This window comes from Mycena indigotica, assembly GCF_014461135.1.
Source record: "Mycena indigotica strain 171206Taipei chromosome Unknown Mind.scaff0003, whole genome shotgun sequence".
Lineage (NCBI taxonomy): Eukaryota > Fungi > Basidiomycota > Agaricomycetes > Agaricales > Mycenaceae > Mycena > Mycena indigotica.
The window spans coordinates 4,009,879-4,032,753 of record NW_023503002.1 but is presented as its reverse complement, the minus strand read 5'-3'; the positions used below and the strand labels follow the sequence as shown (position 1 = coordinate 4,032,753).

Sequence of the window (22,875 nt, the reverse complement as noted above, 5' to 3'; positions counted from 1 at the left end):
GGTATGTGTAAGGACAACCCTGGAGACTCGGACAAAAGCCTAGCAGGGAGGGATTTAAAGCGTGAATAAAAGCCTCAGAAAAAAAAAAATACACAGAGGGACCGACCTAGCAGGGGAGGATCTAAAGAGAAGAAACCCTAAGGGTCCGCCTGCTATGGCGCCAACTATATACTGGTTGTCCATAACTACTAATATAGAGTGGAGAAGGCCTGAGCAGCATCACAGGCTCTGTCCTAAGGTGATTGTTGGGAGGGTCTTGACGTATCAGTGATTGTGCAGGTGAAGGAGGCCAAGGACAAGGGTCAGGGTGGGTCGGAGCGTCCGAGGGGGCGCCGGCCGGATGCACCTCGGATGCGCTCGGACGGTCTGAAGGAGGCTGAAGCAGGGGTTCCCCTGACATCACCCCCCCCTTTGAATGCGGTGTCCCGACGCATAACACGGAAGGGCAGCAAGTCGAAAGTTGCTGAGGCAATGTGTCGCGGTTTATATTGGTATCTCCAATAGAAGTCTGTGACTTTGTCTGGAGCAAAGACACGGTCGAACCAAACCCACAAGTCGTGTGAGGCATTGTAGCCTTTCCACCTGACAAAGTAATTAAGTCGTTTATACCTTATCCTGGTGTCCAAGATTTCCTCGAGTCTCAACTTCCCATTTGGGGACTCTATTCTCTAGTTCAGGGGGGCGGTTCGTCGTAACCAGGTTATCCATCGAAGTTGCGCTGGACATCATTTAAGCTCTTGGAATAGAATGCTACAGGGTGCCACTTCTCATCTGGGGCAGATTGTTGTAAAAGAACCACCCCCGTTGCATAGTCTGAGCTGTCTACTTCAAGTCGGAAAGGCCGAGAGTCGTCCGGGATCGCCAAAACAGGTTCTGAGACGACCGCGTCCTTAATAGCTTGAAAGGCGGCAGCTTCAGCGTCTTCCCAGGTCCACTTCAGGTCTTTCTTGGTAAGCGCAAAGAGAGGCTGTGCGAGGGCCGAGAAATCCCAAATGAACCTGCAGTGGAAGTTAGCAAACCCCAGGAACTGCTGGATGTCCTTTTTGTTCTTGGGCAGAGGCCAAGCAGAGACTCCGGCAACCTTAACAGGGTCCATTTCAACATGGTTGTGAGAGATGATGACCCCCTAAGTACTCGATTGAATATTTCTCAAAGTCGCACTTCTCCTTGTGGAGGTACAACTCATGCCTTCAGAGTTGCTGAAGGACCTCCTGGACAATTTAGCGGTGCTTGTGGAGGTCCAAGTGCACGATAAGGATGTCGTCAAGGTAGATTATAACGTCTCCTGAGAGGATGAGGTCTGAAGTAGCTCCGCAGTCGACCGGACCTAAGAGGGAGAGCTTGAGCATGTTTGCAGTGGACTCAAGTTCTAAGGGGAGGTGAAGCGAGTTAGCCCTAGGCGCGGCAGAGATGGTATAGCTGCCAGGTAGCTTTTTCTCCTGGGCAAGTTGGCGAATCCGAACAGGGGCTTTGGAGGGGGTAGGGGTGTGTTTTTTGTTTCAGGCTCGTTGTAGGGCAGAGAACAAGTGAAACGATTTATGGACACAAACAAGGGCACACCAGTCACTCATTGTGGGAGAGAAAATCCTCTACTGGAACCTCTGAATGTGCCTCCGCTAGGGCAGCTGTATCAGAGTAATGGGCAACCAACTCTGCTAGCACCTCGTCACCAAGTTGTTGGATTACCTCATCGAGGATGTGGTTGGGGTCTACGGGGGGCCCGCCAAGCCCTAGTACGATCCAGCTCCATTGGGACGGGAGCCGGAGGTACCGAGACGGGGGCGCAGGCCGCAGGTGGTGCAGGTAGTGCAGGTGAATGGAAGCTATAGGAAATAGGGATGCCACCCGTTGCCGTTACGGCAACAGCCATCGATTTAACGGGTGGCCTACGGCGACGGCCGTCTGTTTTACGGCCGTCAAAGGTCTTTCCCAGGCCCCCGATGGTCAACGGGACGGCCGTAACGGTTACGGGACGGCCGTCAGACTGATATGCCCAAATTTCGGCAGTCAACTGGTGTTTTCGGTGGGGATTCACATCAGAAGAGGTTCATTAACAGGAAAATTGTCGCTCGTACCGGGAACTGCAACCTGATGGCCCCGAGAACTGCCCAGCCTAATGGAGCCTGACAAAATCACAGTGTGTCATCGCTTCAGCACCGGGCTGATGGTGACTACAGTGCTAAATGCTGATGCCCAGGTCGCCCAGAAATGCTTCGGCGCAAGGCGGGCCTATGTTTGTGTGGTGAATCAGCGGCTAACGGTGTGATTTGATCGTAATTCACCCAGCAACCCATTGACGTGTAACGACGGCCGGCCGTTGCGGCCGTAATCCGGCGGTTGTTACGGCTCGGACCCGTCCCGTAAATGTCCCATTGGAACGCCAAACAAAGTGTCCAACAGCACGGTAACGGGTGCCCGTCGACGGGTGCCCTCGAGCCGTCGCTACGGGCCCGGGCGGCATCCCTAATAGGAAATACACAGAGGGATCGACCTAGCAGGGGAGGGTCTAAAGAGAAGAAACTCTAAGGGTCTGCCTGCTAGGTTCCAACTATATACTGGTCGTCTGTAACTGCCGACGTAGAGCGCAGAAGGCCTAAGCGGTGTCACAGGCTCTGATTGTTGGGAGGGTCTTGATGGATCAGTGATTGTGCGGGCAAAGGACAAGGGTCGGAGTGGGTCAGAGTGTCCGAGGGGGTGCTGGTCAGATGCGCCTCAGATACGCTTGGACGGTCTGAAGGAGGCCAAAGCAGGAGTTTCCCTGACAAAATCCATGAGATCCACAAAGGTCATACTATGGTGAACTCATCATTTTTGCAATTGTAAGGGCAACCTCGCGAGGCTCGAAATCAGAGTCCTGAGCAGAGGGGGAATCCTTAGTGAAACTACTACAACAAGAAGGGACGCTACAGACTCACCTTGATGCGCTTTCTTGCCAAAAGACAAACAAGGACTAAGTGTGCAAGTGCCTTCAGAGCTAACAAACTCCTTAGGAAACTCAACACCAAGAACTCAAGAACTCAAGAGAGAACTCAAACTCAGAAGGGAAAGACTGGGAGGGGAAGCACTGGGGAGGATGATGGAAGGGAATATAATGCTAACTACTAACTATGAACAGGCTTTTATAGGCTAAATAAATAAGGGCTAAATGAAATAGAAACTAAAATCAAATGGAAAATGAGCAACAACGTCAGGAAAGATAGGGAATGGAAACTAAGGTAGGAAATGGAAACTAGAAAAGGAAGTGGAAACTAAAATAGGAAATCAAACTGGGTCACTAAGTGTGACTTGTGACGAGCAGGCTCGTCAACCTGAGCAGAGGGGGAATCCTTAGAGAACAAGCCAAGGAGCCCTCTGCTCAGGTGCATGACTATATACTAGTGACCGGAGTAATGATAGAGTGACTGCATAGTGACGAACGATGCATAGGAGGAGTCAGGTGTCGCTAATGGACCCTAGGTGAGTGTCGAGTAGCCCTCGAAGCTCCGGAGAGGCAGGTTTGGGACCGTGATGCAAAGGGAAGAGCCCAGGCATCCTTAGAAGGCCCAGGAAGGGCTTCGGGGGGTCCAGACTGCCTCTGGGCGTCTCCGCTTGTGACCGTGACCGTGACAACCGGAATCGGAATCGGAATCGATTCCGGGCGTGTGACCGTGACGTGACGGCCGGAAACGGAGAGGGGGGGCATGGAGCGGAGAGGGAAGGAGTTGGTCTAGCCCAAGGGCCGGGGAGTGTCGGAGAGGACCAATGGGAATGGCGGCCAGCCATGACCACTGGAGGGTAGCGACAGGAGGGTCACTCGGAGACGTCCCCGGACGTCTCCAGAGAGGTGGAGGTGTGAGGGCGTGCAGCCTGGGGCGCTGCAGTAGGCACGAGCCTTAACGGTAGTAGGCCTTACCCAAAGGAAGACCTGATGACGGGGGCCGTGGTGGCGGAGTGGGGAGCGGAGCCAGGGCGAGGCTCAGCCATCCGAACGTAAGCCCGAACGCTGACGTAGGTTGGGGACACCCAAGAGGTCCAACGGGTAGAGGTTGCAGGGAGACCTTGATGAGCGACAGCCTAGAAAGGCTATAAGGCCATAGGCTCGAGGTCTCAGAGGAAAGTGGTGCGTCCATATCCGGAGGGGTCTCCGATGGCATTAGTGATCCCTAATGGTGACTCCGGGGGGACTCCCAGAAAGGGGTGGTTATGGGAGTCAGAGGCTGGGGACTACTGGATGCGGGATGTGGTGGGAGAAGTGGAGGAGGAGCGTCAGGGTGCAGGAATACAGAGACTCGGGTGGACACACGGAGACGCAAGTGGAGACGCGGAGACGTGAGCGGAGACGCGGCGCTTGATGGGATCAAGTGACGGCATTAGGGTTTCCCCTGACAGCAATAGATAACAGTGATAATGGTACTGTGAGAGGTCCACAATAGCTATATGGTTGTTTGAAGTGTTGGACAGGTTCATTTGAATGTCTATACAATTTTACATCCATGTCTTAGATCATCCTTGAAATTAATTTCTGACCAGTTGTAATAGCAAAGACACTCTCTTTTGCTCCGTGGGTACCTACCCTCTCTTCAGCTACCTTCTGGAACACATGCCAGAACCATGATAGATTATAGTATGGCTCTACTAGACATTTAATTATGCTCATACATGCCTCTTAATAGTCAGTACTCAGTCTATAGACCCCACTATTTATGTAAACTCATTCTGAACTCAACTCATCCCGGAATATTCACCCCAATCCATCCCCCAAGGATATATAGAGATCAATCAGAGTATGTGGGTAGATACATATACCTCATTTGCCAAGTTTTACATATTTGATCTATAATCAACTAGCAGATCATAGCTGTATTGCCAATATACTATTCATCATTATAATAGGGAATAATAAGATTTTCTATGCATATAATATGGTGTGAGAAAATTAATCTCATAGGGGACCCCCTCTGTATGCTTCCTACCTCATTCCGTCGGGGATCCCTCACTTCTAAGTAAGTGATTAGGAGATTGGTGTGATAGGATATATGTCATATATACAGGTAGACATAATACCTAAAATTATGGGGGCTCCCATATCTATGATGGACATCTATTAGAGTGCAACTTAGTTTATGCTGATCTATGAACTTCCCAGTGAGATATCAAATGATCATTAAGTCTGATCAAATTTCAAACAGATCAACTACTGAGAAGTGGTATAATATTATAATCACAAGGTATATACAGTCAAATCTCTTATATGGAATAATATTGGTGGAAGCCCCAGGCCCATTCCATATAACAGATATTCCATATGAAATTTATCAGTTTTTTTTTTCTTTAACAAAATACTTTAAATATACAAAAATAATTAGCTTTACACAGTAAAATAAGAAGTGATGTCTCTCTGCGTTTTTCCTGCCTCTATCTCTTGCTCAACTGCCTTTCTGAATAATCTAAGCTCTGAACCTAATTGGGTTGCAATAGGTCACTAAACAGAATAAGTAAGCAAGCAGAACCCAAAACATTAAGGACATATTTGACTGTGTGCAGCATGAGATCAAAGAGAATAAGCTCGTCTGGGCCAGGAACCCCATTGTTAAGAACAGGTTGTCAAATGCCTGGGATTGTGGATCAGCAACTTGAACAACTGACAAAAGAAAGAAGAATAAATACCTTGTATATCCATAAATACCACCGAACCATCAGAATCAAATAGCGAGAAATGAGCAAATGCATTTACAGGTACGACTGTAGAGATCATGACTGGAACCAGCTTTATTTGTTCCAGAGTACTTAATTGTATTGGTGTTGCTTAGCAAGGGGTCAACAAGCCAGCTATGCTTATCTTGAGTATCCTGGGACTCTGCTTCCGACAAGAAGGGCTTGCTCATACAAACATCTATTGGTGGTAAGAATAGAATTTACACTGGAGGCATGACGTATGGCGTGCCGGAACACGCGGACCGGCCGCGTGGCTGGCCGCGTGACTGCCTCGTACCTACGGCGTACCAGCAGCGTTCCCAGCAAGTATTTACTATGTTGCAACCACTATATATGAAAGGAAACATGACATATTCAATCATCTACGTAGTAACCTACTTGTGGGGAGGAGCCCGGGGGGCCCCGGACCCGCGCTGGGCTTACCCGGCATCACCAGGATGCGATCAGCCAGCGGAGCTACGCCAACTTCCTCCTTCTCAACCACTACCACGCGACAGGGAAGGCAGGAGGGCACAGCTACAAGGGCAAGACATAGTCTATAAGGTTCGCAGCTGTCGCCTCCACAGCCTGAGGCGAACTCTCCACCGCTACCTAACCGCTACTACCTGCGAGCAGCCGCACGAGGCTCGAGCTCCCAAGGCAGATCACAGAAAACCGCGCTGGAGATGCTGCTCGCGTGCAGACGAGTAACTAGAATGTGATGGTTACGAGATGGCGGTGGAGTTGGTTATAAGCAGAGCCAGCAGGGCTAAAGACATCAGGAAGGAAGCGGCGAAGCCCAGTGCCTGCGACGGCAGCAAAGGCGGCTCCAATGTGCTCATGGGGAATCAGGGAAAGGTCCTTGGCAATTTGGCCTTTTGCAACCTGCGCCTTCTCCTTCACCTCTTCAAGAAGGTGCTGCGCCTTCCGCTTTGCCTCCCCAATCGGCTTCTTGGACTCCTCGACAAGCTGCATGTTCCGCCAGATTCTCGACCTCCTTGTAGAGGGACTCGAAGAATGCAATTTCATCATCGGCCCGGCCGACCGGTGATGTTGCTGACAAGGCGCCAATCAAGGCTCAAATACAAGCCCGAAAGGCGGTCTGGAATGAGCACCTGTTAATCCCAATTATCTCTTCTAATTAGAATGGACCACCCATGCGGGTGACCATTCTAATTAGAAGAGATGATATAAAAAAGCCCTATGCTGCAATAAAGGGGGCTATAAAACTGCAATATCTCTGGGACCCCAGGCTCTAAGTCATTTCATGTGTTATCGCACAAGGTCAGTGTGACATTTTGTGACATTTGTGACTGGCATGATACTATTGATCATGATCTCATATTAGTAATAATAACACCTATGTAGCCTGGTACCCACTATGAACTGCCAGGTTTACTGAGACAATAAGACGTGACACTGGTATGTCACATTACAAAGAAGCTATCATATAAGCATATTCTGGTATAAATAACAATAATATCAAACCTTCAGGATACAACACTTACAAATTTCCCAAAAGCGAAATTTTCACTGTTTGACTGTATGATCATCTGAGGATGTCACAGATCGTCACAAATCAAAGTTGTATATTTTGACTATACAAACAACTTTCATTAAGTGACCTATACTTACAGCTGAATAATTGTGCTAGCACTGACTAATTAATAGCTGATCTATATCTAATCCAGTGATATCTCACTCAGTAGATGACTTTTATAGGTAATTGAAGCAATACCAGGGGTGCCTAAATGATAAGATTGATATCCTGGACAATCAAATGTTATTAGTTTAGCTATATCGTTTTATGATGATTCATCACCTACATTGATGCTGCAATATCTCCACCAATCCTGCATTAAGTCAGATGATTCTTGTACTGGTAGGTAGGTCATAACCTAATGCTCATATGCTCTGATGTAATCATGGTCCTATATCTTGAGACTATGATATTACACTGTGTTTCTCTAGTTTTTTATGTTTCAAATTTGATCAGACTCAATGATCACTTGATATCTCATTAGAAAATCCACAGATAAGCCTAATGCAAGTTGTGCTCCGTTCTAATAGATTCCCATCATAGATATGGGAGCTCCTTATAATTTTACATATCATATTTACCTCTATATATGACATATATCCTAACACACCGATCTTCCAATAACTGAATTAGAAGTGAGGGATCCCCAATGGTATAAGGGTAGGAAGCATGAGAAGGGGTCCCCCTATAAGATTACACTTTTCACACCACATTATATGCATGAAAAATCTTGTTATTCCCCATTTCAATAATGAATAGTACTGCACATCATATTAGCAATACAGCTGTAATCTGCTAGTTGATTATAGATCAAATATGTGAAAGTTGGCAAATGAGGTGTATAGATCTACCCACATACTCCGATTGATCTCTATATACTCTCAGAGGATGCATTGAGGTGAACATTGCAAGATAAGTTAAGTACAGAACTAGTTTACATGAATTGTATAGTCTATAGACTGAGTACTGGACATTGAGATGCATGTATGAGAATATTTGGATATCTAGTAGGACCCCATACTATAATCTATTGTGGTTCTGGCATATGTTACAGAAGGTAGCTGAAGAGAGGGTAGGTACCCATAGAGCAAAAGAGAGTGTCTTCGTTATTACAACTGGTCAGAAATTAATTTCAAGTATGATCTAGGACAGTACTTGAATCAACTTCATAGCTATTGTGGATCTCTCACAGTACCATTATCAGTGTTATCTATCCTAAAAATGATGAGTTCACCATGGTATGGCCTTGGTGAATCTCATTGATTTAAGTATATCTACAGGTAAAGGTACTATGCACCTCCCAGAAGATGGTGCCCTCACCCTGTTAGCCTATCTCCATCCTAGGATATATGGCACCTAAGGTCTCAAGGAATTGACTGACCCTTACAGTTGCTGTGGGGTCACAAATGGGTAGCGATGTGGTAGACCATCCTATTGCTCCAGATCAACTTGGATCATGACATTCCATGTATGTAGTCTCAGGATATCAGCAAAACACTGCTCTACTGAGTATTTAGGCATTCTTGGCGGTGAATAAATGAAAGTAATGATAACAGAAAACATTGCTGATAGGGCTTAAGGATAGTAGGATGATATACCTTTCAAATGAACCCCTCCCAGCTTTATCCACTAAGGCTAGCTGGAGATATGGGCTTATCTTTCAGAGGTGATGGAGATCAAAGGCCACTGATGAGTGAATGCATTGCATTCTTGGTGCCACATTCAGTGGTACTTAGGAGGATACATACCAGACAGAGCCTTATGTTGGAGTAGCCAAACTCACAAGTTGGCCACCTTACATTTTTAAAATACCAAATATGCTCTTTTTAATAACTGAATAGTCAATATGGTAATCCTATTATATGATAGTAATTAAAATACCTGATCAATCAATGGTCCTTTTGAGACCCTTCCTGCTGGTTCTCAATTCATGCTCTTAGCTCAAGCAGCTATGAAGATAGAGGTCCATCAGTTATATATGAATTAGTGATGGGCAGTGCTAACACATTTATTGAGCTGCCACTATATGTTACTTAATGAAAGTTGTTTATATAGTCAAAATACACAACTTTCATTTTGTGACGATGTGTGACATTCTCTGATGATTCTACTGTTGAACTGCAAAAAATTCCTTTTTAGGAGATATGTCACGCCTGTGACCTCCTATGACACAGCAGAAGTATACAGAGTCGAAACCAGCTATTGATCATCAATATGTATAGTAGATATATAAGAAACCTTGGATGTCATGTCACATACCACTGTCACATACCAGTATCACATCTTGTTGTTGGGGTAAACACAGACAGGACAGGGGTTATAGTGGTCAATATAAGATTATTGTTAAGTTACCATACCTTAGTATCTACCAGTCACAAAATGTCACACTAACCTTGTGCAATAATGCACAAAATAACTTAGAGCCTAGGGTCCCAGAGATATTGCAGTTTTATAGCCCCCTTTATTGCAGCATAGGGCTTTTTATATCATCTCTTCTAATTAGAATGGTCATCCGCATGGGTGGTCCATTCTAATTAGAAGAGATAATTGGGATTAACAGGTGGGAATGAGATGAGAGAATCAGCACTTTGGAATGAGACACACCTTGGTCCGTGTCTTCAATTGTGTCTGGTCATCAGGTAGGATCAGCGCCGGCTCCTTAGGCTTGCGTGCCTTCTTCTTCTTCTTCTTGGTCTTGGCATTATCGGCGGCAGGTTCTTCAGCCGGGATTGGTCCGCCATTAGTTGTCGAAGAAGTGTGGGCAGATGACTCTGGAGCTGTGGAGCCGCCGGCAGCCCCCCGGGGCCGGGCGTGCCCGCTTTCGTGACAGCTCTCTCCACAGAAGATTTCCATTTGAGCCCTATTGGAGAAGAGGGGATAGTCCATAAAAGCTAATGTACTTCTTACAACAAAGAGCATCAATTGGCACTATAACATGTGTTGATGTTGTGTTGCAACGTGCCCAGAACATGGCCATCATCTCTTTCATCCATTCAATTCTCCACTGACACGTCCAAGAGCCTCCGCAGTAGCGAGGGTGGTCAGCGGCCAGCACGCGGTAGGGCCGGTGTCAGCCACGCGGCCAGACCGCGTGTTCCGGCACGCCACAGGCTGTGCCCCCAGTGCCAGCTGTACATATATCTTGTAGAGAAGGTCCTGATATAGTCACTGGCTTATAAATCTCACTCTGGTGTACAAATGTCCTTCCCCATATGGTCTGATTTGTCACAATGTCCCATCTAATTATGAGATAATGAAAAAATAACCTCTTGTGAGATTGTTAATACTTAATCATGGATGTATATTATACCAACCAGTATTAGTAACCCATCCTAAGGCCATTTTTTATTTTTTTATTTTTTTTTATTTTTTTTTTGGCAGTACTATTTGAGACTCAAGTGCAGTTGATAATATCATCCCACAAGGCTCTGGTAAGAGTGTCCGGGAATTCAAACCCGGGGCCCCGCAGAGAATGCATTTACGCACGAATGACAACAGTCAGACAGTGTGGGACTCAAGAATCATTATCTAATACCCACTAGAACTCTGCGTTATGTCGCATTGCTGGGATTCAAACGCCCGACTACCCGAGACCCAGAACCTTCAGTTTACCCAAAGGTAAGAACAGCATGGATTGCCACTACACCAGCTGTCCCACTCCTAAGGCCATTTTAACTCACAAGTTTAGCTAAAAAGCTTCTACAGAGACAAAAATTAAGGGTCTAGAGGGGGGACTGATCGACCATCTCTGTTGTCACTTTTTTGACATGTGACACCCCCCTTGGATTTTAGTCAGTTTCTGCGAGGAGAATAAGGAAAAACTCACATTTCTGAGGCCATGTGGCAACTTCTGACTCAGGAGTGCTTTCTGAGAATTTGCATTTCTGGTTCCTAAGAGCTGTGCTAAGATAATGATTACTTCTGATATCGAGATTTGCCTTGTGAAAGGTCAGGCAGTGTGAAGAATGGAAAAAGAACATGTACGTCGTTAAGCAGTAACACCTCAAAGTACAGATTGGACAGCTTGTTCTTGTGATTGACATGGGTAATAACTACACCAGTACTAGTGGCCCAGAAGTCACCAATAGTTCTAGTTAGGTCTTCGGTCCCAATCGTTTTAGAGGCAGTATACCAAACACGCAAGTTTGCAAGTGCATTGAGAATTATTTGTGGATCAGCATATGCCTAAGGATAGGTTGATGTTGGCAATATTTATTACAAGATTGTCAGGAGATGAGGGTCCAGGTGCCTAGTTGATACCAAAGCCAGGGGAACAACCCCACGGCCAACTACTTAAGTACAGGGCTATCTGCGCACGGACCAGTCACGTGATAAGTCACAGCTGTCACATCACATGCTCCCCTTACAAAGATGTCAAGAACAATATATAGTAGCATTGAAGAGAGGTAGATCTGCAGGTATTACAAGATAGCCAGTCAGCGCTAGTCAGCAACCTAAGGTGACACCAAACATTTCGTCACCCTTCGCACTGCTCCCAATCGCCATTCCTCTCAGCGTCACAGTCACAACATTTTCCACATTGCTCATTGTTTGGTGCCCAGTCAAATTTATTATTACAGCTAGCACACATGAGTAAAGCTTAGAAGTTGAGAGAGAGAGAGATGGGATATCTACTTTACTCTAAGGCTATTTTATACCTAGCCAGCATCTGAACCTATGGTGCTCTTAGCTTTGTGCGTGCTGCAGTCAACTAGTATTGTAACGGATCGAGCCAGCTCAGCTCGAATCAAAGCACACCCATCAGCCAAGCTGTGTTGACACCTGGCGGTTCTCAGATACCGTAATAAGTGATTTTTTTTTTGGGTATAAATAGGGCTAGAAAAGAATCTTTTTCTCACACATTGATTTTAGGTGTATAATCAATTAAAACAGGTGCCGTTTATGCCCAAACTCCCACAGTGATAGCATACTTTAAAGTTTTTACTTATATATGACTAAGATGGAAAGTGTGACTATTACCACCATGTATGTCATACTTGCCAATTTAGGAAACTCACTTAGACAACAGTGAAATATTGCAGTATTAGCAGCATAGAAGGGACTTGGCACTGGGGGACTTAAGAACTTAGAGATGTTGCAGAATTATTGGGGTATTTATTGCAGCGTAGGGCATTTGAGGTCATCTCTTCATATTAGAATATGCAGCCTACTGGGCCGTTCATTCTAATATGAAAGGATAAGTAGAATTGGTAGGTGATACTGGGAAAGAGGGATTACCCTACATCAGGTTTCATAGGTTCTGGCATGATGAAGTAGCTCATAGAACAAACAGCCTGACTGTCAGGGGAACCTCCCTTTCGGCCCGGAGACGCGCCCGATTCCGGTCCGACTCCGGTTCCGACTCCGGTCCGGCCCTCCATCTCGCCCGCACAATCACCGATCCGTCAACGCCCTCCCGACGGTCGCCCTGGGACCTCACCTGTGACGCCGCCCAAGCCTTCTGTGCCCGACAGCGGCAGCTACGGACAAGCAGTATATAGTCAGCTACCTAGCAGGCGGACCCTTAGAGTTTCTTCTCTTTGGATCCTCCCCTGCTAGGTCAGCTTCATTTGTATTCGCTTACCAATGTTCACGCCTTTGGATCCTCCCCTGCTAGGACCTTGATCTCAGGCCTCCGGGGTTGCCCTTACACTGACAATAAATATTCATATCATCATTTCCATCCTCTGGTCCCAAGTCAAATCATCAACCTTAGAAGAGTCACTGACAGAAATACTGTACTATTTCATTCAATTCTGCGGGCCTGTGACCTTAATCAGTCATCTAACGTGTAATGCAATAAATTCACCATGTGACAAGGTCTCTATTGATGATATTATGGTAGGCAGGCAGTTGAAGATTGTTGATATATTATTGTTTAATCAAGACAAATTTGATGGTAATTGGTAAACTTGCATGTAACATATAACCCATTTTGATTAGATTCAGTTTACGCGAGCGTGTAACACATCACCTGAACTTACAGTCAAAATGATACAGCAGTCAAGTTTGTACTGCTGTGTATAGCATGTTGTACCCTGTCCGAATGGAGTTGCATCTTACAGTTTCTAAGTTGTACTCAGATCAAGTTATCCTTACTTGAAGTTGTCCTGTTCCAGAAGGGAAGTTATACCTTGTCCAAGTTGTCCTTGCTAAGTTGTCTTTGGCCTAGGTTGTACCACACGGAAGGTGTCCTGTCAGAATGCCAAGTTGCCTGCAGGTGAAAATTAACTGTGCAAAAAAAAAATTTGAAGTTGTCTCCAAATTTGTCATTTTCCAGAAGATGTTGTTTATTAATGTTATAGGCATATGGGCGGTATACTGTATCAAAAGTTTTTCACAACTTTCAACTCTTTTTTTCAGACTTTTTACATACAACTTCAAGTAATGTGTTTCTGGCCAAAACAACTCCCAGAGGGATTGATACAACTTCTGATTTACGACAAGATCTTTTATTTTCTCAACTACAATCTTAACTTTTCATATAGCAGCTTTCTTCCAGAGCAACTACAACGTTGAATTTGTTGGTTGCAGGTTTTCAATATGCAGAACAACTTGAAAGTGATTGGCTGCAAAATCTTCTGCCACAACTACAACTTTCATATTATATATTGCACTTAAGCCAAATCTTATGTTCGTAGAGACAGTAATTTATGCTCCATATGTCTTATTACAGGAATTAAAAGCCATGGAACTTCAGTTGTTACACCATCAACAATTAATTTCTACAGACTAAAACAGATTAAAGAGGTATAAGGGTGTACCTGCTAGATAGTTGCAGGATAAGAGATTGCAAGTTGCACATGCATCTCTGAAGTTGTAAGTTGCATGTCCAAAGTTGCAAGTTGTTCCTATCAAGTTGCTCCAGAGAGTAATAGTTGTTAGCCATGAAGTTGGGTACAAAAACAACTAGTTGTATCATTGAATTTTGAGTAAAATCAAAGTTGTACCCAAATTTTCACTGTTTTGGGGAGAAGTTGTACTAAAACTTTTGATACAGTATACTGCCCATACAGGCAATATACTATTTTTTTTGACAAGTTTCTATCATACAAATGGCAATTATCTCTAGGCAACCATCACAAAATTAGTCGGTTCATTGTAACAGTTTTTGATGTGCACAAACCCTTGCAAGTGTCTCGCAAGCATACTGAAACCCTTGTCACTGAGTGTAAGGTGATCCCAAGTGGCTTGTGAGCTGGTCATAAATTTTGTCAGAATGATTAGTCTTATTATGGTTTGCAACTCACTTATAGCCACATTATTGGCCACTGAGTTTCACAACCATGTCTTGAAATGTCAACTGGATAAATTTGATTGCGATATCGATGAGTCAACAAGATAGCTAGGTAATTACAGATCTCAAGCCCCAAAGCATTGCCTCCATGCCTCTCTAGTAGAACGTTGTCGGAAAAGCTTCATAACGTAGTTGGTGAGTACAAGACATTCAACTCTGGACATCGGAGGCCCATCATATTCAGCAACGAGTTCTTCGACGGAGTTCTTCATGGGTAGATAGAAGACACCTTCGATGCGGGTGTACGTGCCGACGAAATCCCCTGAAACCAACAAATACAAGTCCGATGGTTGTTTGATGCCGCAGTGACGGAGGAGAGGAACAAAACGTGCCAGTTTCGGATGGATTTGGTGCAAAACATTTGCAAGAGCAGACATTTCTGCTGGCCAGTGTGCTTCTGGCGTGGTTGCGATGGAAGGTGAGGCAAGAATTGCCTGGGCGAGTGCAAGACATTCTACGCTGTTCATGACTGGGTTGACGAACACTCCTGATAGTTCACCCAGTTTTTTGAATGGGAGGTGTAATAAACGCTCGACGAGGATTCGAGTTTGCATCAAATCACGACCGACCAGGAACGCAAGATCGGCCACTTGATAAATTCCACAGCTATTGAGGAGGTCGAGATAGGAAGAAAGATCTGGTTGTATATTGACTAGAAAAGCAGTCAATGTCGGAGGATTCAAGTCGTTGGCGGCGGGCAATAGATTGGTCGATAACACGGTAGTATTGGTCGGCACGGTAGTATTGGTCGGCACGGTAATATTGGTCGGCACGGTGTCCTTGGCCGGCGAAGGGACATGAGTTGGCGAAGGGCTCTTGGTTGGCGAAGGAGTAGGGACGTTGGCCGGCGTAGGCGAAGGGCTCTTGATTGGCACAGGGCCGTTGCTATTGGTGGGCGTATGGGGGGTCAGCGCAGTGTTGTTGGTGAGTGCGTGCCCCGATTGAGTGTTCGCAACGGGCGGCATAACGTGGCACGGCAAAGTCGGACGAATATCGTTGTCGTTGGTGTAGTCGGTGGGAGTTAGCTGCACAGTTGCAGAGGCAATCGCGACCGCATCCAAGGCTGGATTATGCTCCACTCCCATTTCCACGTTCTCAATCTTGAGAATGGGGTCGATAGCCTCCTCCTTCTTCACGTTGCACTGCTTTCCCTCGGTCTTCTTGGATTGCCCCTTTGTCTGCCCATCCCCTTGGTTGAAAGCCTGCATGCAGCGTGGTGCCATTCTCGCACCCGACGTTATCCTCGCTCTCGATGCCATTCTCGCGCTGGACTTCATCCATATACTCCAGTTCATCCTGGCTCTCGCCGCCGTTCTCACGCTGGGCTTCATCTTCGTTATCGAGTTCATTCTCCTGGCCCTCGACGCCATTCTCGTACTCAACCCTATCCTCGCGCTCGAGTTCATCCTCTTCGCTGGCTTCCTCGCCCTCGGTGTCGATCTTATTCAATGTTCCGTGTTTCTGCGGAAAGTCAGATATGTCAACACACAGTACAGTACTGTACAACGCACATGTTTGGCTTCGTCCATATACTTTTGAGTGATGGCTAGAGCGGCCTTGTAGTCCCACCCTTCTAACCACTTTGCATCGTCTTCCACAGTGTCGACGACCCAGTTTTTATTCTCGCGACATCGGAATATGCTCGCAGTTTTACCCGAGTCATAGCCAAGGTATTGGGCTATCGAGAGAAGGGTGCAATCGTGATTTTGAAGGAAACGGCTAATAGCTCGTTGTCGTCGATTGAGGTCACCCAACTTGTAGTCGTCTTCGTGTGGCGGGGTCATTTTGCGTCTCTTACTGGAAAGGAGTTGGTAAGCGAATGAGATTGTTGTAAAAATAAGGCCTGACTTGGGTCTAGTAGAGTGCTCTGTGGCTCTCCGGGCCAAGCTTTTGCGGCGAATCGTCCTTTTCGGTGGCATTGTTGATACTTGAGATACGAACTGCCGGTGTTGAGCACCAGACTGTGGTTGTTCTAAGGCGCGACAACCAAGACTGGAGGAGGCCCAGAGAGTGTGGATGCTGTGGCCTGACTCGGAGGATGGAAGTTGAAAACAAGAAGGTTGCGCAGCAAATTGTATTGCTGCACGTGAAGCCGAAGCTTGAGGTTAATTGGACAACAGCCCAGTAGAGAGTTGTCACGGTTGACTCCAAGCTGAACGAGTGGAGAATGCATCTGGTTGGGACTGGTGAACGTGGCGGCGCAGAAGAGGAGTGTCACGGATCGGCCGGCGGGCAGAAACGTTGATCAGTTGTCAACACTTTCAAGTCTCACTCATCACAGCCAAGGAGGAGCAAGAACTAAGAACTAACTGAGAAATATATGATACATGTGTAGGACAGATCTATCTCGTCTCTGCTGTCGTCCCTCGCGGTAGCTATCTTCAACTTCACCCTCCAGACTGATGTCGTGGTTTGATGCTGGGCTCTCAAGTGACAGCTAGACTCTACGCAAGCGTGATTGCGAATAACTTGCGTGAGCTTGAGTCGCCAACAAGCCACCAGTTGGCAGTTTCGTGGTGGGACAAAGATCCTCGTCGTCCTCATAGAAACGATAGGTGATCCAGCAGCGGAGAGTCGCCTGTTACTAGCTTGTACGGAAGGTGGAGGGAAATTTTCTGCAGGAATGAGGTTGAATATCAGTATCGCAGGACAAGCGATCGTTCTTGCTTACCGTCTGCTAGTAGTGACCTCAACTGCGAATATGCCTGTACGATAACATCGATCTTCGCAGCAGGCTCTTCGACGCTCTCGTTAACAGGAATCGGGACCCTCTCGAGAAGTTGCGCCAGCTCCAGCTTTTCCTCTTGTCGAACGGGAAGCTTGAATTCATTTGACAACGCGAAGACACGGAAAGGTTCGAGGGTCGACATCGTTGGCCGCAGATGGTGGTTGTACGTCATCATCGAGTTGTAGGTCACGTAGTAATGCGACGCGATGCGACCAAGCTTAGTACTCTGAAATCGGCCTATGACCGTTCGTACTTGAGCAGCTGACATTTCTCCAACAGAACGGCGGCAGAATGGACAATGTCGGCTCGCTTTTGGATCAACCCGACATCGTTGTCTTGGTAGTCAACCCCGACACCATACATTTCAGCATGCGAACATACCTTGAAGGATGTTTTAGATAATCCAAACAACATTTTAAAAAAACTCACAGATAGGTGTAGCCGATCCACTGGACAGCTTCGTCTCGGTTTCTGATCGTTCCGAGGACTATTTCTGCATTGAGGTTGTCGGCCAGTTTAGACACGAATTGCGACTCGATCGGGAGCTGCTGATTCAACAGACTCAGGTAATATTGCAGCTCGGAGTGCTTTGTGATGATGATGCCCTCGCCGTACGTGTCGTTTTGTGGTTAACCAGCACGACCAATCATTTGGAGCACGTCTTGAGAAGAGAGTTCGACCCAACACCCTTTCTCGTGGTTGTATATTTGGGTGCCCTTGATGATGACAGTATGCGCCGGCAAGTTGACTCCCCAAGCGAGTGTTGCAGTACAAACAAGGACCTGCAAGGATCCGTCGGCGAACAGCTCTTCAACGAGGCCACGGTCTTCACGAGACATTCCAGATGAAAACCGAAACCGAAAGGAAGAAGGTCGCGCAAATTGCTGTCCTTGACGTTGTTTGCCTCCTCGGCTAGAATTTCGCGGACGGCAGCGTTAGGCTTGACAAATTGGGTAATCGTTTCCTTCTCGACGGCCATATCGCGCAAAAAACTTGGCTGTCTTTGCGATTTCTTTGCGAGAGTGCACGAAGACCAGGGTTTGGTTCTTACCCGCTTGATCCAGCACCTTCTCGTAGCAGACCTCGTTGGTGATCTGGTATCGCTTGATTGCCTTCTTCTCTGTGACACCAATGAACGGTTGTTGCAGCCCACAAGGCCTGTAGGTCGAATCAAAGTAGAAAAGACCCTTCTTGTCGTCGACACGCAGGAAGGTGGCGACATCCTGATAATTGGGAGGAGTGGCAGACAACCCCACAAGGCGGACGTACTCAGTTGTCTGCTCCATCCGTCGAATAGTTCGAGCGATGATGCTCTCCAAAACAGGCCCTCGTTCATCGTGCAGCAGATGAATTTCGTCGATGATGATTAGTCGCACGAGATTTGTGTAACGTGTCTGTGCTCTTCCGTGTAATGACGTCCCACTTTTCGGGCGTCGTGACGATAATTTGAGTCTCTGCAATTTGCTGTTTCGTCATTTGCGAGTCGCCAGTCAGTTCTCCAACGGTGATGCCGAAAACCTTCAGCCTGGACGAGAAGTTGCCGACCATCTCCTGCACCAGCGCCTTTATCGGGGCGATGTAAATGATTTTGAAGGCATCGAGGTCGAATTTTCCCGTCTCTTCGTCGCGGTGTTTGCCGAGCTCGTTGAGGATGAGCATAGCGACATTCGTCTAGGAAGGACATGAGGAACAACATATGTTCAAGTAGCAGAAACCAAACCTTTCCAGCACCAGTCGGGGCACAAAGCAGGATTGGCTCGTTTGCTTTAAACAGGATTGAGGCGTGGGACAGTCAAAGCGGGTTGAGCCCAAGTAGGAATGCTCGCAATGGGTACCGAATCCACGGTCCGTTTCGAGGGGCTAGAGTGGCGGTCTTGGGCACGTCGTGTTTCTGTTCATCGACGTCCATAGCATCGGACGGCTTGGATTTGCCAGCCTGACGATCCCCCAAAGCTCGAAGAATCCAACCCACGCCCCTTTCCCTCATCGCAACCTCCACGTTAACCCGCTCATCAGCATTACTTCGCATGAGCTTTGTGCACCAGGCGATGACATCGCGATTTTTGAGGAATCTGGTTGTGATATGGAAGCTTTGATATTCGAAGAGCTCAATCAGTTGGTTCTCGCAGTCGCGAAAAACTTGACTCGGAGTCGAGGATCGAGAACGGAGGTTGTTTTCTCGGCAGCGGTGACTGGGTCAGAGTAGATTTCTGCAACTTGACGTTGGACCCAGAATGCGTCGATGGCATGAGGGGAAACAGTGTCTTTGTCGGACTTGTTGTTGGAAGTCATCTCCAATGTCGAACCATTCTTCTTCGTCATCGTCCTGCTCCTCCTTCTCATCGAACACAACCGCAACTCCAACCTCGTCATCCAGTTCCATATTTTTGACGTCGGGGTCCCCCGAGGTCTCATCTTCGGCGCCGTAGTCGGTAATCTTTTTCGAAAGGCTAACAAGCTGCGAGAATTGTTCGTTGTTCACACTGACTGAAAGAATCTCTTCAATCTCGCGTTCTTTGTCGAAATCCTTCAGTTTCTCGTTTTTAAGAGTTTCGAGTACCATGTCGGGCAGCACTCCGAACAACAACATCTTGCGCCTGGTCTCCGAGGGAAGTGTGGACAGACGACAGGATGAGTTCGTAGACTTCGCGCGTTTGGGCCGTCATGGGTCGATAAGTAAGGCCCTCCACATCCTGGGTTGCCTCGATAATGTCGGTGTACCCAAACCCAGTGGCCTGTGTCTTTCGTTTGGCAGGCTGCTTCTCAGACGCATCTTGGCCGTCGGAAGCCTTCTTTTTCTTCTTTTCGAGGTCCTTGGGCGTTTCGCACTGAACGTGGGAGCCCATATCGCGAGGATTGACACGACCAACGAGTGAAGTTGGTGCACCATTTGGCTCCTTGTCGCGACGAGAGAGAGCTGACCGGTCGGCAGTCAACACAAGAGAGGAGATGGCGCCATAATTGTATCCGGACAAGTGCGGTTTCTTGCCCTGCCCTGCCATGAAGGAGTAGCCAACGAGTTATTTGGCAAAGGAAAAGTTTGGCGGAAAAGTTTGCGTTGGCGAAGGAAAAGTTTGCGCGTTCTGTTACGTGCTGAAACAGTATTTGACTCCAGCCGCAACCGCTCGACCTGGCGTGAGGGAAACGATGTCTTTGTCGGACTTGGTCTTTTTGCTCTGGGCAGAGAAGCTGCGAGAATTGCTCGGCGTTACGTCTTGCGCCAGGTCTCCGAGGGAAGTATGGACAAACGACACGTTGGGGCTATCCTGGGTCGATAAGTAGGGCCCGCTCCTTGTTCTTCGTCGTCCAAGACATTTTCGATGTCGAACCGTTCTTCCTCGTCATCGTCCGGCTCACTCTGCTCCGACTAACAGCTTTGATTCGCCAAGGTTGGGTGGATTGACTCGGAGAGGCAACTCAGTTCCCTGTTGAATGGTCGTTGAAAGAGGAAGAGCTGGTGGCGGCGATTTCAGCTCTGTATAGAGAGCTTCGGGATGGAAGGGCATCATTGATGGGAGAGGGTCGAAAGAGTTCGAAGCGGAGAAATGTGGCATGAATATGGTGTTTACATTCGCCACCAACTTGAAGAATGATAAGCATTTTTCGCAGAGCTTAGCCCTAGGACGAACCTTTTCTCCAGTCCGTTTGACATCTTGGTCTCCCCCTCACGGTATTTCTGGCCTCGAAGTCCCCACTTTTGATACTCGTCAGCACTGTCAGTCGTGCACCAAGCGACGCAAGGCACTCTTGAGCCACTGTTGGCCCTCTCGCAAGAACCATGGCGCTGACTTCCTCAGACATCTGCGCAACGATACGACTTCAGCTTGGTTTCACCATCGAGAAACCAGAAACAACTGACGAATTTGCCAGGTTTTTCTGCATGTTCTTGTCAAAAACCTCCATGGTTCTTCCTGTAGTCCTTGACTCCTCTGTTGACTGCTTCAAGTTGGCATCGAAAACTGTGCTTGCGGGGCGACAGCCGTTGTTCGAGGCATGACATGTCAGTCTCGATTCTTGCAAGGCCGTTGTGAACTCCAGGCCTGCAGGCAAGAACTTCAACTCGTCCACCTTGTTGGAGTAGAAAGCGCCAGGCGCTTGCGAAGGCCTTGGACAGAGAGGACCATCTTCAAGTTCGGTACTGTTAATACTAGTATTAGTTGCAGTCTAACTTGCTAGTAAATGAACGACAGAAAAGCATACCCTCGGTGCGCAATAGCCCGAGTACGTGTATGGCGCTAGCATTGGAAAGAGACTGTCGCCACTGTGAGTTGGTGTTGAATGCCTTCAAGACAGATGGCGGTGTGAAGCAGCCAACAAGTCATATGTCACACACAATCGGGCCGCCACCCGAGCCAAGCCTCACTGGAAAGACTTCCGAGTCAAGTTCAGCATTGCATTTGTGTCAAGTATTGGTAGCTAGCGGGTATAGAAGGCGGCATGGAATACAAAAAGCCGCCCTTAGGCTTCTTCAGAAACAGCTCGAGTAGTACTATCCTCTTCAACATCTGACAAGACCTCCACAACCTCCATCGATACATCAACAATCTCAACCGCAGACAAAGCGGCATTCATGGCACGAACCGCGGTCCGCAAGGAACCGAGGAGACTATTGGCCTGCGATCTCGCCGTCGTCAAGGTCTCTTCAGCTCGAACGAGCAGTTGGCGATCAGAGGCCTGCTCGCGGGAGAGTGTCGCCACCTGAGTTCGAAGGTCGACGATTGTGTTGAGGGATGATTCGCGGCTACGAGTGATTTCGATGATAGTCGCCCTGAGATTGGTGATCTTGTTGGTCTTCGCCAGGATCCCTTCCTCGAGGTTATTGATGCGCGTTTCGCTGGCGGCCAGGGTCTCTTCCAAACGTTCTGCGCGTTGGGCTTGTATCTTCAACGCCGCCTCCGCTCTGATAGCCTTCGCCCTCTCCACTTGCAACTCGGCCGCGAAACGAGCCCGCAATTCCTTCTGCGTCCCACTGGCAGCCCCGAGCTCCAGTCGCACAGCTTGAAGGGTTTCTTGCGTTTTGGTAAGGGTTTTGGTCATCTCGGTGTGAGTCGTGAGCAGGGCGACATGGTCAGCCAGAATAGCTTTCTGAGTTGCCGCAAGCTGTTCGTACTCCCCATTACCAACTGAGTACTCGTTAGCGGGTGGTGTACGGCAAATAATGGATGCCACTACCTTTGCTCCCGGGTCCATTTCGCTCTCGGGTCTCAGAACGTCCGCCTTCCGAAACACTATCGAGCGCGTTAGTCAATCAAAAGCAACACACTAAGTTTTCAACGCACAGACGAGGGAGCAACGATGCAATTGGGGACGCTGGACTGACACTGGCACTACCAGCACTGGCAGCGGCGGGAGTCTGGGGTCCAGCGGGAGTGAAAAGAGTCTCAGACTGACGAGCGTTCATCGCAGCGGGCGTTGTAGGAGCGGGAGTCTGGTTGGGAGAAGGGCGATAACGAAAATCAGAGTAACTAGACACGTTGTCGGAGCTTCGGTGAAAGTCGCCCATGGCTATGCTCGAAGGAGGAGGATGGTACTGGCAGTGGGCGAAAACCATGTCTAAGCTTTTAAAGCAGGATTCGAGATGATCGCAAGCATTGACAATCAAGGTTTAATGCACGGTCACTATGTGCCGAGCCACCG

At 47.6% G+C, this 22,875-nt stretch overlaps 2 protein-coding genes across 2 annotated transcripts; both read right to left on the bottom strand.

The window, feature by feature from the left end:
* Nucleotides 1-14,575: 14,575 nt before the first annotated feature.
* MIND_00387300 (U5 small nuclear ribonucleoprotein helicase) lies at nucleotides 14,576-17,413 on the bottom strand (the record flags this gene model as incomplete). Its single annotated transcript, XM_037360704.1, has 6 exons — nucleotides 14,576-15,688; nucleotides 15,747-15,971; nucleotides 16,022-16,307; nucleotides 16,359-16,450; nucleotides 17,010-17,125; nucleotides 17,182-17,413. The coding sequence occupies 6 exons, from the start codon at nucleotides 17,411-17,413 to the stop codon at nucleotides 14,576-14,578; spliced, it is 2,064 nt and encodes a 687-aa protein (XP_037223589.1).
* Nucleotides 17,414-17,867: 454 nt separating this feature from the next.
* Nucleotides 17,868-20,240, bottom strand: MIND_00387200 (Sec63-domain-containing protein; the record flags this gene model as incomplete). The annotated part of the gene is made up of 8 exons (XM_037360703.1): nucleotides 17,868-18,020; nucleotides 18,071-18,250; nucleotides 18,306-18,565; nucleotides 18,615-18,909; nucleotides 18,954-19,002; nucleotides 19,074-19,430; nucleotides 19,545-19,752; nucleotides 19,799-20,240. The coding sequence occupies 8 exons, from the start codon at nucleotides 20,238-20,240 to the stop codon at nucleotides 17,868-17,870; spliced, it is 1,944 nt and encodes a 647-aa protein (XP_037223588.1).
* Between the last annotated feature and the right edge of the window lie 2,635 nt (nucleotides 20,241-22,875).